Source organism: Motacilla alba, chromosome 8, assembly GCF_015832195.1.
Source record: "Motacilla alba alba isolate MOTALB_02 chromosome 8, Motacilla_alba_V1.0_pri, whole genome shotgun sequence".
Lineage (NCBI taxonomy): Eukaryota > Metazoa > Chordata > Aves > Passeriformes > Motacillidae > Motacilla > Motacilla alba.
The window spans coordinates 29,999,553-30,015,161 of NC_052023.1; the positions used below are offsets into that span (position 1 = coordinate 29,999,553).

General features: G+C 50.0%; 1 protein-coding gene across 2 annotated transcripts in view; it reads right to left on the minus strand.

Moving 5' to 3' along the window:
• The window catches only part of PBX1 (PBX homeobox 1), a 129,041-nt gene extending 125,543 nt beyond the window's left edge, over positions 1-3,498 (minus strand). For both annotated transcript variants that reach the window (XM_038143705.1, XM_038143704.1), the window contains exons 1-2: positions 2,579-3,498; positions 6-79 (exon numbers count right to left, since the gene is read on the minus strand). In XM_038143705.1, coding sequence (XP_037999633.1) covers positions 6-79; positions 2,579-2,769 — 265 coding nt within the window. In that variant the 5' untranslated portion in view covers positions 2,770-3,498. The remainder of the gene's footprint in view (positions 1-5; positions 80-2,578) is intronic.
• Positions 3,499-15,609: the final 12,111 nt, after the last annotated feature.

Here is a 15,609-nt window from a genome sequence, read left to right on the forward strand (position 1 = left end):
CCTACCTGTTTTTTCTTTGATTTCACACAAGACATTAAAAAGCGCTGGCTTCATCCTGTGGCAGTTTAAAGCATGTTTCCTGGAGAGAACAGAAAAGAGGAGAGGGTGAGCTCAGGATGTCACCACGAGGAACAACTTTCCGAATTCATGCTGGCTGGCGTAGGGAGGGCAGCTGTGAGCCCCCAGTGCTGCAAACAGCCACCTACCCAAAGCAGGGGAGGTGAATGTCACCAGTTTAGGAATGAAAACCACCTTTGCCACCGAGCAGCTCCACGGCCGGCGCAAGGCAGGCGACGCTCCACGGCAGAGCCGGCAGCTTTTGGGAGCCAAGCTCGGATCAACTGTCTTGTTCAATGCACAGCACTGGGCTCTCCCCGTCCTCCACCTCCAATATTACACTAGGCCGTGTGCTTTATTTGTGAGGCAGAGGGGAAATAAACTCCTCCTTGCCCCAGTGCTAGAAACATCCCCTGCTTACAGCTGTCAATTCAGGGAATTTCAGCGCCCAGCATGGAGCACAAGAAGACACATGGAGAGAGAACCCCATTCCTCTGCCTCCATGCTACTTACATCCAGCTTATATGCAGGTGTTAAAATTTAATTCTTTACAATAGGGACAGTAAACACATTAAAAAAAATCACAGCCGGCTGCTTCTGAGAAGGGGAGGGAATGCTATTCAACGCTGCTCCTTTTGGCTGCTGTTATTCCAGAGCTGACCGTTCTCCTGTGGGTCTTGAAGAGAGACTTTGGGGAGGGGGCGCTTTAATTGGCTGGTTTTAAAACCCACCACCCGCCCGCTGAGGCAAAGAAACAGCTTGATTTCATTTTCTTCTCTTGAGCCATAGGGTGATTTAGCCAAGGGTTCAGTTGCACACAGGGCTGTTGCTATCCGGCGCCGGTTACGGGGACTTCTGTTTACCAACCAAAATTACACGCGAAAGATGATGTGAACATCTGGCAAACATTCACACTACTTACCCCACCACCCACAAGATGTTAAAAAGATTTATATATCTGATGAAGTCTCTCAAAGGTATATACCCTTGCAGAACCACAGCGTTCCCTTATCAGCACACCCAGATGGGCGCAGACATTTGGGTACACGCAAATCACGTACATGTGCTGTAAGGGCCCTCTTACAAATAATGCTGGCACTTTGCATCTTCCAAAAACTTAATTAAAAAAAAAAGAAAGAAGAAAAACCAAACAAACAAAAAAAAAAAAAGGCAGCAAAACAACCATGCAATAGTAGGACGGAAGGAGGAAATGCAAAGCCAAATGTTATTGATAATGTGTTTGCCAACTAAGAATTAAAAATAATAATAATTAAAAAAAAAAAAAAAGGCACTGTGAAGAAGCAGCTGAAATAGACCAGCAAGGCAAACCCATAAAGCCTTCTCCTAGCTCTGTTCTGCTTTGGTTTTATTGATTTGATTAACTACACTAAATTATCCAGGCAGGAACACACACGATTCCAGCAACTTTCCAAAGGAAGAGCCCCTCACTGCCCCGGGTCTGGCGGGGGAGAAAGTGGATGATTTCCTCCTCCCCCTCCTCACAGCTACTATGCCCCTGCAAAAACATAAGAAAATGAATAAGATCAACCCTACAACGAGCCTTTTTGGTAACGGGAGCTCTAGAGAAGCAGTGGAGGCAGGAAGGATGGAAGCAGAGGTTTGGGGTACTTTCATCCTTCTGCAAGTTCTAAAGCGAGTTTTGGGGCTGCGCGGTGCGTTTTTCCAGGAACAATGTATTCTAGCAATCTGCTTCAACTCGGGCATAAATATCAGGAGGAGGGACAACACACCAAGCAGCTTTGCAGCCCAGAAGAAATATCAAGTGCAACCCAGGAAATTCAGGGCAACTTTTTTGTTCCAATCCCTTCATTTGAGGGTTTTTTTCCCCTCCCCTCCCTGAACTTTTGGTAGTGCCTTTGAAGGTGCGCATTAGGTCTGCACTCCCTGAAGCTCAGGGCAATTCAGATACCGGCTCTTACAGTCTTATTTTTTTTTTTCCCTTTATAAATACATCTGCAATTAAGGAAAAAAAAAAAAAAAGAAAAAAAGGCAAAGCTTCTATGAGCATCTTCAAAGCGCAGAAACGCACTGAAAAAATAACACCACTACAGGGGCCTAAGAAAGAACATTATTAGCAGCCCTAAAAGCGGGGCAGCACTTCGTGGCTTTTTCGGAGGAGCCCAGAGCGGAGCCCCACTCACCCTCCGCAGTTAAACCCCCCACCCCAAAAAGGCTGGGAAAAGCCAGGCCTAGTTTGTGAATGGAGGGAGGGGGAGGCTGCGGGCGCGACGACCCCTCGAAACCGCCCCGAAGTTGGGAGGTGGGAGAAAGATGGGAAATAATAAACGGGGGGAAGGGGGGGGGGGGGGGGTATTTACCGGTTCCCTTTCTTTTCCCCTTCCTCCCTCGCCACATTTCTCCGCAGCAGGAGCAACAGCACCCCCGTCCCCCGATGCTCCCGCGGCCAGGCGCGCTCCCCCCCGCCGGACAACAAAGGCCGGGCCGGGGCGCGGGGGAAACTTCCCGGCACCTGCCCTCCCCCGCTCCCTGCCGCTCTCACCTGGCCTGCGCCTCGTCCAAACTCTGGTCCGTGATAGTCATGATCTGCTGTAAGATGTCTCCGATGTCCTGCTTCCTGCCTGCCTCCCCCTCCGCCCCGCCTGGTCCATCCTGCATGTGCTGGGACAGGCCCGGGTGCCCCGGCATCCCCACCCCGCTGTGCGTGTGCATCAGCCGCGGCTGGTCATCCATCGCCGGCCGCCGGCCCCGCTCCGCCGCCGCCTCCTGCCCTGGCTGCCGGGAGCGGCGCGGCTGGGCTGGCCGCCTGGCTCCTCGCTTTCTTTTCTTGCTCGCTTTCTTCTTCTTCTTTCCTCCCCCCCCTTCTTCCTCCTCCTCCTCCTCCCCAGCCTCTTCCTCTTCGCTTTTTATTTATCCTTCACGCTGGCGCCCGGCTCCGCGGCGGGGAGGAAGAGGAGGAGGAGAAAAATGAAAGGGGGGGGGGGGGGGAGGGAAAAAAAAAGAGAGAGAAAAAAGAAAAGGGAAAAAAATCCCTTTGGCTGCTGGAGGAGGAGGAGGAGGAGGAGGGAGGAGGGAGGGAGGGAGGGAGGGAAGGAGGAGGGAGGGAAAGGGGGGGGGGTTCCGGGGAAGGGAGGGGAAACGGCGGCGACTCCAAAAGCAGGGCAGTTCAGCCCCGCACCGGGGAGGCAGCGGGCTGGCCGGGGGCAGGGGCTGCGCCCGAGAAGGAGGAGGCGGCGGCAGCGCTGGGGCGGCCGCCCGCGATAGCCCCGCCGGAGCTGCCGCGGCCGGAGCGCGGCGGAGCCCCCGCGCACCGGGGGAGGGCTCCAAACTTTCCCCCACCCTGGGGCCGCGTTCGGGGCTGGCTGGGCCCCCCCTGCGCCGGGCCTGCGCGCACCGCTCCGGCCCTCGCCGCCTGCTTTTGTTCGGCTCCGGACTCCTCAAACTGGCACGGAGGAGCCCGGGGGCGGGGGGAGGAAGGGGCAGCGGCGCCGCCCGCCCCCCCGGCCCCATTGGCGGCGGCGGCGGCGGGAGGGACGGCCCGCGGGCCGCGCCGCCCCCTGCGCGCCCGCCCGTCAATCTCCGGGTTCAGAGGTGGGACGGGGCCGCGCCCCGCCCGCGCCTTAAAGCGACCGAGCCCCGCCGAGCGCGGCGCCGCAGGGGGAAGGGGCGGCCCGGGCCGGCGGTGCCGGGCCCCCGCCGGCCTTCATCCCCCTCCCGGGCCCCGGCCCGCGCTCCCCGCCCCTCCGAGCGCTGCCTCAGCCTTTCCGCCTCCCCTCGGGAGCACCGCGGCCCCCCGGCTGCTCCTCCGGCTCCTCTCTGCCCCCCACCTACCCTCAGCCATTCTGCCTCCCCTCAGCCTTCTCCATCTCCTCTCAGCCTTTCCTTCCTTACCTCCCCTTAGCCTTCCTCCCCTCCTGTCGGCCTTCCCCATCCCCTCGGCCCCCTCGTGTCCCCCAGGCAGTGTCTGTGCCTCCCCACTGCCCTTCTGCCATCCGGCTGGCTCTGGCTCCCCACTCTGTCCCCAGATCTCCCAGGAATGAGCAGGGTTCCCCGGCCACTCTAGCCCCCAGGGATAGCCTTTCATCTCAGCCGCCAGCACATCTTCGTGGTGCCGTTTCTCTCTCTAAACTTGGGACTGGATGACCCGCTGTGGTCCCTTCCAATTTAGGACTGGTTCTGTGATTCTCTCCCGGTGCAGCCCCTGCCCAAGCACATTAGGCAGGCCAGCAGTGCCACATCGCACACTTGATGGCCCCTCAACTGCCCATGCAGCGCAGCAACAGCCAGCAGAGATCCCAAGGGCACCAAGACCACCATTCCAACCTTCATGCCACAGCACTCTGGCAAGGAGGGACTTCCTCAGCCCCTTTCTTCATTCCCTAGCATCTGAGTCTGTCCTGTGTCTGGAAAGATCTCTCTAGGCACCAGCTAACCAGCTGACCAGCTGGGACTGGGCTGGCCTGCAAATTTGCATTTTAAAATGAATAAATAAAACAGTTACGGTGATTGAAGAGTTTCTTACATGGCAAATAGCTTCATCAGATTGTCCCTTTCTCAGATCCAAGGATGCCAGCTCCAGGCACCTTGTAACACAATGGAAGATGTGCCTAGTCCCAGCTCCTAACTTCACCATTAGCTGGGAAAAGACCCATCAGGTTCGTTGGAGAGAAAAAAATATATAAGGCAATTGTTTTGCTTCCACTCTTCCTTTTTAATGAAACACTTTCTAGTGTTTTAAGGAAAACACGACTTTTCATTTTGAAATTTCCTTTCGAACCATTAAAATGTTTTAAAGCGGTTGAAGGCGCTGTGAGATGTTTTGATTTTTGTCGCTCTGAAATGTTTCACTCAACACGTTCTTCATGTGTCTTGATTTGCCAAAATTTTTCAAAGGTTTTTGCTTTCTCGCCCAAGACATATCTGTATGTTTTTTACTTTTCTGAAAAGGGGGGAAAAAAAAAAAGAGAGAAAAAATATTATCATCTCCATGGCTCCACAGGAAGCAGAATTGTATCCAAGAAACGAAGAGCCAAGGGACTCCTCTAGAAAGGTCCAAACTTTCAGACACTTAGTCATCCCTTCACTTGCTTGCTCACATACCAAGTCTAGACGTTTGCTGTCTCAAACCCTGGCAGGGACTCTCCCACCCCCACAGGTCAGCCCAGGGTCTTTTGGGTTTGATTTTGAGTGGCTCCAAGGACAGGCAGTGCAGCAGAGCTGAGCATGCAGAGCAGGAAAGGGAGCATGAGGACAATGACGTTAGGGACTGTAGGGTGCAGTGGCCTGTTGACCCTCCTGACTCTTGTTTTGAAGATCCTCCCCTATTTTCTGAGTCACAGTGTGATGCCTCAGCACATCAGGCTGGAGAAAGCAGGAGCCAGGAGACCCTCCAAGCTGCTCCAAGGGAAGCATCCCGGCACAGGACCTTGGAGGATCTACGTGTCAGTGCAGAAATGGCCAGGATTCAGCCTCTGCTGTCTGCTGGAGTCTGTAAAATCCTTCCTGTCAGAGATAACTAATCCTGGGGCCTTTACAACACCTCTCCTGAAAAGCACATTTCATTCCTCTGTCTCCTCCTGCCTTCCAAGTGCATGAGATTGCAATAGGTATTACCAAAAATATTCCCCATGGGAGCCGACACTGGACTCCCTTAAAACCCGAACACCATCACCCCTCCTTCCCCAAGACACAAGTGAGCACTATGCTCTATTATCTCTACACCTACTAAATCTTTCTGAAATAAAGAATAAACATTTCCACCACACATAGGGTAAGTGTATGTGCCAAGCTGCCTCGCTTCCTCTCCTCTGTGGTTATTATAAAGTGGTTTTGTTTCAGTGCCGTAGCAGATGGACAGCGTCCAAGTCTGGCGTCCCCACTCCCCCCGAGTACATTGAACGCTATCTTTGGTTTATCACAGATTCCTGCAGAAAATGTTTATGGGAGCCTCTTGTTTAAAATCTTGGCCATGTCACAGCCTGATTCCTATTATTTATTAAATGAAAATCAAGCTGTTGTTAATGCACCATTACTGTGGCAAAGTGGAGCCCTTGGAAATGAAGGCCAAACACACTCTCTCATTCTCCGAGCGCGAGGGAAGCATCCTACTGTCACCATTGCTCAACACTCATGAAGCCACTGGGATGAGAAGCAACTTCCTGGCCTGGGACTCCTTAAACGTTTCCTTTTTTCTGAAGAGAGACTCCTTTGCTTTGCTGCTCCAAACCTGACATCCCAGAGCCAGCCAGTGCACAGATCATGCCTCTCACCGTCAGAGGGGCTCTACCTCAGACACGGCTTTGGCCATGCCCTTCTTCGTTCACCATGGCCAAAGAAATTTTTTTCTCTTCTGCAATTTTCCCCTAACAGAAAATTTTCCATGGAAAACCCAAAGCCCTTTCTGTTTCCCAGAAATAGCCCCTGTTACACAATGAGTGTTCCGTGTCCCTGTAACACAGTGAGTGCCATATAAATGGTCCCCTTTATATTGAAGTGTGGCAGTGTTTACATTCCTCACTGGTTTCCAGAGGAAATTCTAAAATTTTCCTGGAAATGTCTTGTTGCTTTGAACTGATTGTTTATTTGTCAATTTAGTCATTAACCTTCTTCCTTACTCCTCTGGCTTTTGATAAGACAGAAAATGTCAAAGGGATGGGAAATAGGCTCAGAATGATTTCCCCTGGCGAAGGATCCCAGTTCCCAGCAGCAAAGGGAGTTTTCTCATCAATTTGAGCAAAGACACGGCTTCACTCCAGGTGCCAGGTTAAATCAGCCTTCAGGTTTTTGCAGGGTTTGTGTGTTAGACTTTAGGTCTTCTGGAGGGATCTCAACCTGGGGGATCTCAAAGCCATTTCAAAATGAGCTAAATACCACTGATCCCAGTAAAGATGGGAAGAGCCAGGAATATATTCCCACTCATTCCATTCCCAGCCTCACCTTCAACCCGTGTGTCACACCAGCTCTGCCATGGTCACGGTCTGTTCGATTAAGAAATACATATCTTAATTAATACATTGCTTATTAATATTATCTATTCATGAAATTATCACAAATAAACTGACCACTGGAAAAATCCTATAACTACAAGAGAGGTGAACAAATTCTATTAATGCAAAAATTTGTGGTATATAAATTGTTATTTATTCAAATACAAGTAACAAGATTCCTACCACCAGAAGTTTACCAAAAAGAAAAAACATCTTTTCCCAATAGCTGACATAAACATGTAAGTGCCACCAAACATATTTACATGTTTGAAATAGATGGTATAATTACAATGAGTTATAGCCAATATTCAGACTTTCCCTGGTTTAAATACTACCTTCTGATACAGCACAGCACATCCTTTAATTGTGGTCACGTGCTCCTTCTTAGAGACTGCTGCAATTTTTTTCCACAAAAACGTCTATAATTGAAAAGAAAATGGCATTGTTTAAAATAAATTGTCTACCCTCCTGGAAATAAACAGGTGACTTTCCCCACAGAATGTCCCATTCCTGGGACTTCTATATCACAGCAAGCCATCTGCAAAATAATTTTTGACATTTTTCCAGACCCCAAACTTGAATTTCAGCAAGGAAATGCAGTTTTTCAAGACAGAAAAAAAAACCTCCAAGAAAGATTTTGAAAACAAGTCAGGTAAAAGCTGTCAGTGGAAATAGCAACAAAAGCAGTCATAGAGTCCTCCAATAAAAGCAGGTCCATTCCAGACTCAACAAAAAAGGTCTTTTACCCTCTTTCAACCAGTACTGATGTTCCTCAAAGGATACAAATAGCTTTTAAATTCACTTTTATCTAGAGAGTCTCACATTTCTGCAGTGCTTAAAGAAAGAGAAAAAGCCACATTAGAGGTACAAACACATGACTGTATTCCACAGCTTCTCCATGAGCTCTCACAAGTCAAGCCTCCTAATGAGACCTCCAGACCTCTTCACCACTATCAGGATGGGCTCTCTTTTGTGGGAAGCCTGTTTTCAGATGATTTACTGAGCAGAGTTATCCCCAGACTTCTTGTACAGACAGGGGCATGGAGAAACAAGAGAAAGAAGGGCCTTACCTCTGGGAACCACCAGCAAGAGCCAAGGTTCTCACTCCAAGGTCTCATGGAATTGCCTTGAGTACAGTGTCTGTGAAAGAAATCCCTGCTGCCTCATGTGAACTGGAGCTAACCAGAATTATTTCCTTGGCATCTCAGATGCAGACTCATGGCTTTTGGGATATATTTTCCACCACACCTTCATCTCACTTCCAATTGTCTTTATGGAGTTCATCTGCAGTCAGAAGTTGGTTTTCCCTCTCCTAAGCTTTCCATGGATTTCCCAGGCTAAGAAAGGCTGCCACTGAAGAGGCTCAGCCACAGGTTTCTGGTATCGCCTTCATAAAAGGGGGCTCTGAGGCTGTCCCCAAAGACACTTCTCACCAGCCCTGAGCTGAGGGACAGAACCAACACCTTTGGCCCGTCTGCAGCACCACAGTTGGTGAGGAGTGTCCTCCCATGCAAGGGTCTGCCAAGGAGCCCCTTGCTGCTCCCTGAGTCAGGGCCCTACTATCCCATGCTCCTCTCAAGCTGGCCATCAGCACAAAGAACTGGGCAAAGAGGTCACAGTGAGAGACACAGCTCTCCGTGGTGTTAAGCAAGCGAACAGCTCCAATTTGCTGAAACGCTTTTCCATAAACCTCCCCCCGCCCCTGCTTGGCTTGCTCATAGACTCCTTCAGCCTCTCTCCTGGGTGGTTGACCTGTTGTTCCTGCCGGCTTTCCTATTATCGGCTGTCCCATCCTTTTTGCACAACTGCTGTAGTTGGACCTTAGCCTTTCATTTCATTTTCATTTGGCTTCTTCCCCAACTTCCCATATTTGAACATTTTGCTTATTATCAGTCAGGTCCCTCCTGTACTTTGCTCAGCTCCATTCTACTAATTGGTTTGAGTATGGACCCAGCATTCCCTAAAGGAGAGGCACCTCCCCTCACACACCAGCCCTGCCACGCATTCTACACCCTCCCCAGACTCCCAGAGCAGGAGTGATACCTCCTCCAAAAGGTGCTGGTGTCCTTGGACTGAACGGACCTGAGACAGTGATCAATATAATCACTGATATATGATTGTGTCCCATATTGGTTTTTCACAGCCCAGGAAACACGTCCCCTGGCAGGACCTGAAGGTTGTAGGACAGATAGGCTTCAAACCAGACATCCATTTTCACTATTGCTTTTATCAACAGCTTTCCCTATAATATCCCTGTACTGCACACCACCTTGGGAAGCGCCCACTTTCGAATACCCAGCAGCCTAAAAGTAGGATGCTCACTTTAATTCCCGTGAATTGAAAATATTTGGATTCTAGCATGGTCAGACGACCCAAGGCTGCTTGCACCACCCTTCTCAATGACCTTGTCTTTCCAGAACACAAGTCACCACAACTTCCCTGTGGCTCCCAGGTCATAAAGAGGTGTCAAAACCACTCGCCTCTCACTTGTGACTACGGAGGCAGTGCTGCGGAGAGAATAACCACAAATCACAGCAGTAGCTCTCCTGTCCCCAGACCCAACCGAAGTTCACCAAGGACTTTTCTTTGCTTGGTCGACTGGGCAGAAAACCTGCAAAGCTTAATTTCTTGCCATGCTTTCCCAGGAGGAAAAAATCTCACCTCGAATTGCTGTCAAGTCGCATATCGTATCTCACCCCAAAAAGACTTAGGCAGGTTAAGCCCGGAAGAAAGAGAAACTATCAAAGGCTGCTTGTTTGATAAGGACACACGTACACTCCAGCAGCACCTGGTTACTGTGGGACACGTGGAGCTGGAAGCTGGGCTGGGGGAGCAGCTTGCCCTTCCTAGGCACTGTTCTCCAGAGGGGAAGCCAGGAAAGGACAGGTTGTCGCTGCCTCTGAAGCTGAGCAAAGCCTACAGAGCAAACACTGTTCACATCTTGCAGTGAGCCCAAACCCACCCACACTCACGTTCCAGGAGTGGCACAGCAGCCCCATCAGCTCAGCACCTGCTGGGCTGGAGTTGCCACAGCCCTGAGAATGGAAAGGCAAGTTCACTGGGATTGTGGCTTTGGAAGGATGTCCTCTTGAACCAAAGGAGGTGGAGCTGTTGTACACCGCTCTGGAATAAGCCTTCAGCCTCCCACACTGGCCTATTTAGCAGCAGCTTAAGCCTTCCCAGCCTCCATTTAGCAAGCACAGAAGTCAAGGTGTCCAAGGGATGGGGTCAGAGGGCTGGAAAGACAACGGTGGCATTGTGGTTCTGGCAATGGGGAAGACAAAAGGACACATAACAATCAAAAAGCCACTGGCAACTCTAACATGCTGCTTTTTCCCCAGTCTCATACTGGGGAAGGTCCTCTAAGGATGTAAATTAATAAATCTCATTTGAAGCAGCACCAGTTTAACTCAGAGTAAAGACCTGGCTTTCTAATTTTTAGAAGTCCCAATTTAACTTACAGAAGACCTGGATTTCAAGGCCCAGGCTGGGAAGATCCCACTTGGTTCACATTGCCCTGGCCTCAAATAAAAGAGCTGAAACAACTCCTTTGTTCCAGGCTGTCCAGCCCCTTCTCCCAGCTAAGTGTTCTTTCCCTGGTTGATAGTCTGGGTCTGGAGCAATACATTGATCAGGACAGAGAGAAAGACAGTGACAGAGTCCAAGGAGAAGCAGGGAGGAGAAGAGTCATCCCAGGTCCCCACTGTTTCCATGGAATAGGCAGTACCAGGCTTCCAGGAGCTGGATGGGAATGGGGTGGGAGGAGAGAAATGGGAGCAGTGTGCTGGGAGATGCAACCTGCCATGAGACAGGCAAAGGTCATCAGTCCCTCTCACAGCTGACACACCTGACCTGTGGCTGTCCCAGGGGTGAGCAGCAGATGCAAAAGCAGCAAAGGGCCATGTGCTCACCCCAAGCGTCCTGTGCTTTCTCCCCAGGCATGCAGGGCGGTGTTTGGCATGTTAAGCCCCTCCTAGGCCAGGCCTTTTACTGCCTCTGAGGCAAATCCCTGAGCTCTGCCCAGCTCTGCTGAATTCCAGCTAACCCCATCTCCCTTCCCAGCCTGCTCAGTGCTCGAGGCTGGGAATACAACTGCCCTACCAAGAAATGCTCTCAACATCCAGCCCTTTCTATTCCCACCTCTTCCTCCCATTCAGCTGAGACAGAGCCAGGCTGAGAAGAGCCACACTCCCCACATGAACATCAAGGCTCAGTGTAAAGCAGTGAGAGCAGCTCCTAGGGCTCGGGCTGGAGAGTGGGGAAATGCCAGGCACGTCTCCTGACACCTCAGCAGCCTGCCAGTCTTGTGGCCTGAAATCAAGGCTGTCAGGGAGTGCTCAGAGCTAATAGCAGTGGTTATTTGCATTCAAGCTAAGGGGCTGCCTCGGAAGCTTTAGGCAGTCGCTGTTCCAGATAACAAGAAAGGGAACTCCTTGCACACACACACTGGACACATCTGGCCAGCTGCTGCTCCTGGGCAATGCCGTGTGGCTGAAGTCAGGGAGCAAAGGCAGAGCTCTGTGAGAGAGAGGAGCTCTTTAAGCTGCACAAAGCACATGCATCAAAGGTAAATATAATTATTTCAAACTTTTTTTTTTTTTTTTTGGTGGAAACCAGAGTAGATGAGAGAGAATTTGTAATATAGAATCAGAGGTGGCCCTTAAAACAAGAAATCAATGTATCTGGTCCTCAGCTGATGTAGAACTGGATGGATCCTTCACAGGGGTAGAAGAATGGTCTTGGCTTTGTGTTACCATTGCAGCAGAAAACAACTGTAGTGGGACACAGGAATCCTTTCACGATGGACTAAAGCAAAAAAAGAAATCAAATTTCTGAATCTTCCCATTAGACAAGTGCTTCTGCAGGAGCATCTCTTCCCACTTGCTCAAACACCCTTCCTGTGGCCAAGGGGTGGTGACAGTGTTTGTTGCACACACGAATCCCCCACAGGCTCTTCCCATCCTGTCTCAGGCAGTGCTTCGCGGGCTGTATCAAGTGCAAAGTGAAATCACCTGAAGAGTGTCGCTTTAAAAGCCACGGAAGTGCAGAGAGCAGCACCAGCAGCAGTCAATAGCAATTTCCACCGCAGGGTCGATACCATCTGATGGCTGTGTAGCTGTAAAGATTGTTTCACACACATATCAGGAGGTGGGCAGGGGCAGGAAAACTGGAATTGGTTTTAATGATTGCAGGATTCAAAGTACCCCTGGCTCCCTCTCTCTCTTCTTTCACGAGAAATACACGCACAAAGAGTCAGAAATCAAATTTCCAGCCCTGTCAGTTCCTATCACACCAGCTCCCCAGCTTGGACTCCTTCCCAGTTTGCCAGGGAAGCTTCTTCTAATCCATTGAGGAGAGCATTACTGGGAGAAGGAGCTGCAGTCTGTGTCCAAACTTCCCTGCAGCCTCAGGTCATTAGCTCCACTGCTTTGGACTCTGAGGTGCAGCAGAAGTGCAGCACTCAGGTTCAGACCCAAAGGGTTTCCAGATGAGGTTAATTTGCACTATTTTACCATCCCAGACAAGACTAGCATCTCGTTTTGTTAGATGCTGGGTGGGCAGGGAATATTAGGCAAGCACAAACAACTAAACACAACAAAGAGGGAGGATACCCATTTTGCAGAGAAAATGTGTGAATGGCTCTAGCCTAAAAATAATAGCCCATTGTGTTTCTGCTGCCTCATAAAGTGCTTTTCAGCCGCTGACTCCGGGGGCAACACATGAACGATCGTGTCTTGGTCAATGTTAGGAGCATTGCTGCAGGAGGAAGGAGGGTGGTTCTATGGCCTGGGGTTCCCAGCCCTGTTCCTCGGCTCTTTCAAATGTGCTCAAATACCAGTCACTGCTTCTGTTTGCCTTACGCTGTCTGTCCGTCTCCTGCCTGAGGCACGGACTCCTTCTTACAGGGTTGGAGCTCTGATCTCTGCTTGGATAACCTCTCAAATGCTTCTGCAGTAAATGAAAGTCAAGGCTGTGTTTGTTTTGCAGCAAATTATGAACACAAGTTTGATTCTTTGTGTTCTAATTCATTAATTCACTGGCCTCTAAACACAAACTTCTGCTTTGCCATCACATAAATAAGCAAGATAATAATAAGCAAGGAGTTAAGCCCCTACCAGTGTCTCTCCTGCTCCTTAGCACCTGGGTACCAGGACAGGAGCAGAGCTGGGCATCTTCAAGCATTCCTCTCTGAAAATGAGGGCAAACCAGCTTCTCCATGGCTCATCAAGGCATGCCAGATGGACACAACCCATCCCTCTGCTCCTTGGGTCATTTCACAAAACACAAGTCACTGCTGTCTTACATGTCCACCACGGAATATTTTATTGACACCCTCATTTAGGCCTCATGTGATAAGTTTGAAGCAAATACAATAACCACAGGTGCATGCTACAAAGAGGACTTTCCTTCACCTTGTAGGAAACATGAACCTCTACATGTGGAACATGTGGACACACACATCCTTCCCTCTTTTTTTCCCAAGTCCTAAGACATCAACAAACCTTATTTGCTGCAGCTTTTTGTTTCATTCAGTACACAGTCAAGCATTTCAGGGCCTGACCACCACCTTGATTCTTTTATAGAAGGGATAACAGATAAAATCTACAGGGGGCTGCAGAACGCTCCCAAACTCCCAGTCTCCAGAGTCCTTTTAGAAGCAGAAATGACAGATAATGGTACCCAATTCTTGAAGTTTGGAAATGGTGAAGGAAGTAGATCTTCACTGCAAGAGCTGGAGAAATTTAAGAGGGGCAGGCTGCAATTAGGAGGGCTTGCTTTAAATCAAACAAAAAACAGCTTGGTTCAGCCACCAAAGCTACTATTGCTCTGGATCCAGCTTCACAAACTTCTTTCCTTTGAAGAAGTATAAAGAGAGGAATGAATTCAGGGGGAAGACATAATTTCAATATTTTTAGACAAGACATCTTGCTGTTTCAGTGTGAAACATTCCTGGTTTGTACCAGGAGACATGGAGAGGGTGCCAAACGCAGTGGAGGACAAAGCAAGCCAAATCCATGGGATTACTGAAGCACATTAGCTGAGCTGAGAGAGGCTGACACAGTGCAGTGGACCTCTGACCCTTGAAGGAAGCCAGAAAATAAACTCCATCTCTCCCCATGTGCACGACACTGATGGTGAGGCCACTTGTGCCTTTCAACCTGCCCAGCAACACAGAAGAACCTGCAGATGATGAAGGCTAGACATTCAGAGCTGTCAAGGCCATATAGGCCACCCACATTAACTAAACCTACCCTGGTACTGTGCATGTAGAAGATCTGTGGAAATTTCAGCTCAGGGTTTGCCTTGCCTGCAGGAACCACACAGGACAGAAGGAGACACCCCTGAGCCCCATGGTGTCTTCTCAGCAAGTGTGCATCTTTGTAAATTAGTCACCAAGCCAGCATCTACTCCCTCTTCTGCTCACAACAACAAAAAAAAAAAAAAAAAAACAAAAAAAACACAGAACTCCTTGATGCCTTTAAAAAAATCCCCAAATTATTATTATTTTTGTTTGTCTTTTAGGTTGTGTTTTCAGGTTTTTGGGAAAAAAAAAGACAAAAAGAAAAAGAAGAGAAAAAAGGAAGGTCCTTGTAATGGTGCAAGTCCAGAGGCTGGGACTTTAAATAAAATCCCACGCACTGGGAGATGCTCAAGGCAGTGGCGAGCACAGCTTCTGCTCTGCCTGTGCTCAACCCTGCAAAAGACTGAAAGGGCTCTGTCTGCTCAGCAGTCAAAGAAAATCTTCGTCGTGACTTGATCCCAGATACCCACAGAGTGAAAATAGCTGAGATTGGCATGTTCGTTAGGCTTACAGGTAAAAGGCACAGTAAGCAGCAAAACCCAAAATAAATAGTGAGACTTGACAACACTGAGCGAGGGAACCTTGCATGGGAAATAAAAGACAATTTTGAGCAGGGAGGATGGTTAATCAGCAGCTCCAGTTACCAAGGGAAATGGCAAATTCATCATCAGTCAGAGGTCGTGCATGGGGACTGGATGTCTTCCAAAAAGCGCCACTCTGGTTGAGTAACAAGTTTTTGTGTTCAAGAGCATCCCTCAGAAGAGAATGCCACCTTCCATCCCATCCTCCGTGGCTGGCTGCCAGAGCTGCCAGGCGGGCGGGTGAGGTGCTGCAGTCCCAACGCGGTCTCTCCCCCCAGCCTGGCTCCTCCGGGCTCCCCCAGGTTGGTTTGGGGGCCCAGCCAAGCCCTGAAACCCTGCGCTGACCATGGCCCTTCTCCAGACACCCTGCCTGGGCCAGGCTCCGAGTCACAGCCTCGGTCACGCTCAGCCCCAGCGTGCTGCTCCTGGCCACCGTGGCAAGCTGTGCTGGCGACCCTGCTCCAGGGCACTGCCTGCCCATCACAGCCAGCAAGCAGAATAATTATCTCTTCCTTTACTCCTTTTTGTCCCTGCATCTGCTCCTTTCCTGTAGCTGCCATGCAGACCCCAGCCCAAAATACATGCTCTGGCTTCCATTTACCCTTTCAGGCAGTCTCCTTGATGCCCAAAATGCTGATTTGAACTGACCTCTCTCTCAATGCCACCTCACCACCAGCTTGGCTCCCCATCCCTCCTTGGAAAC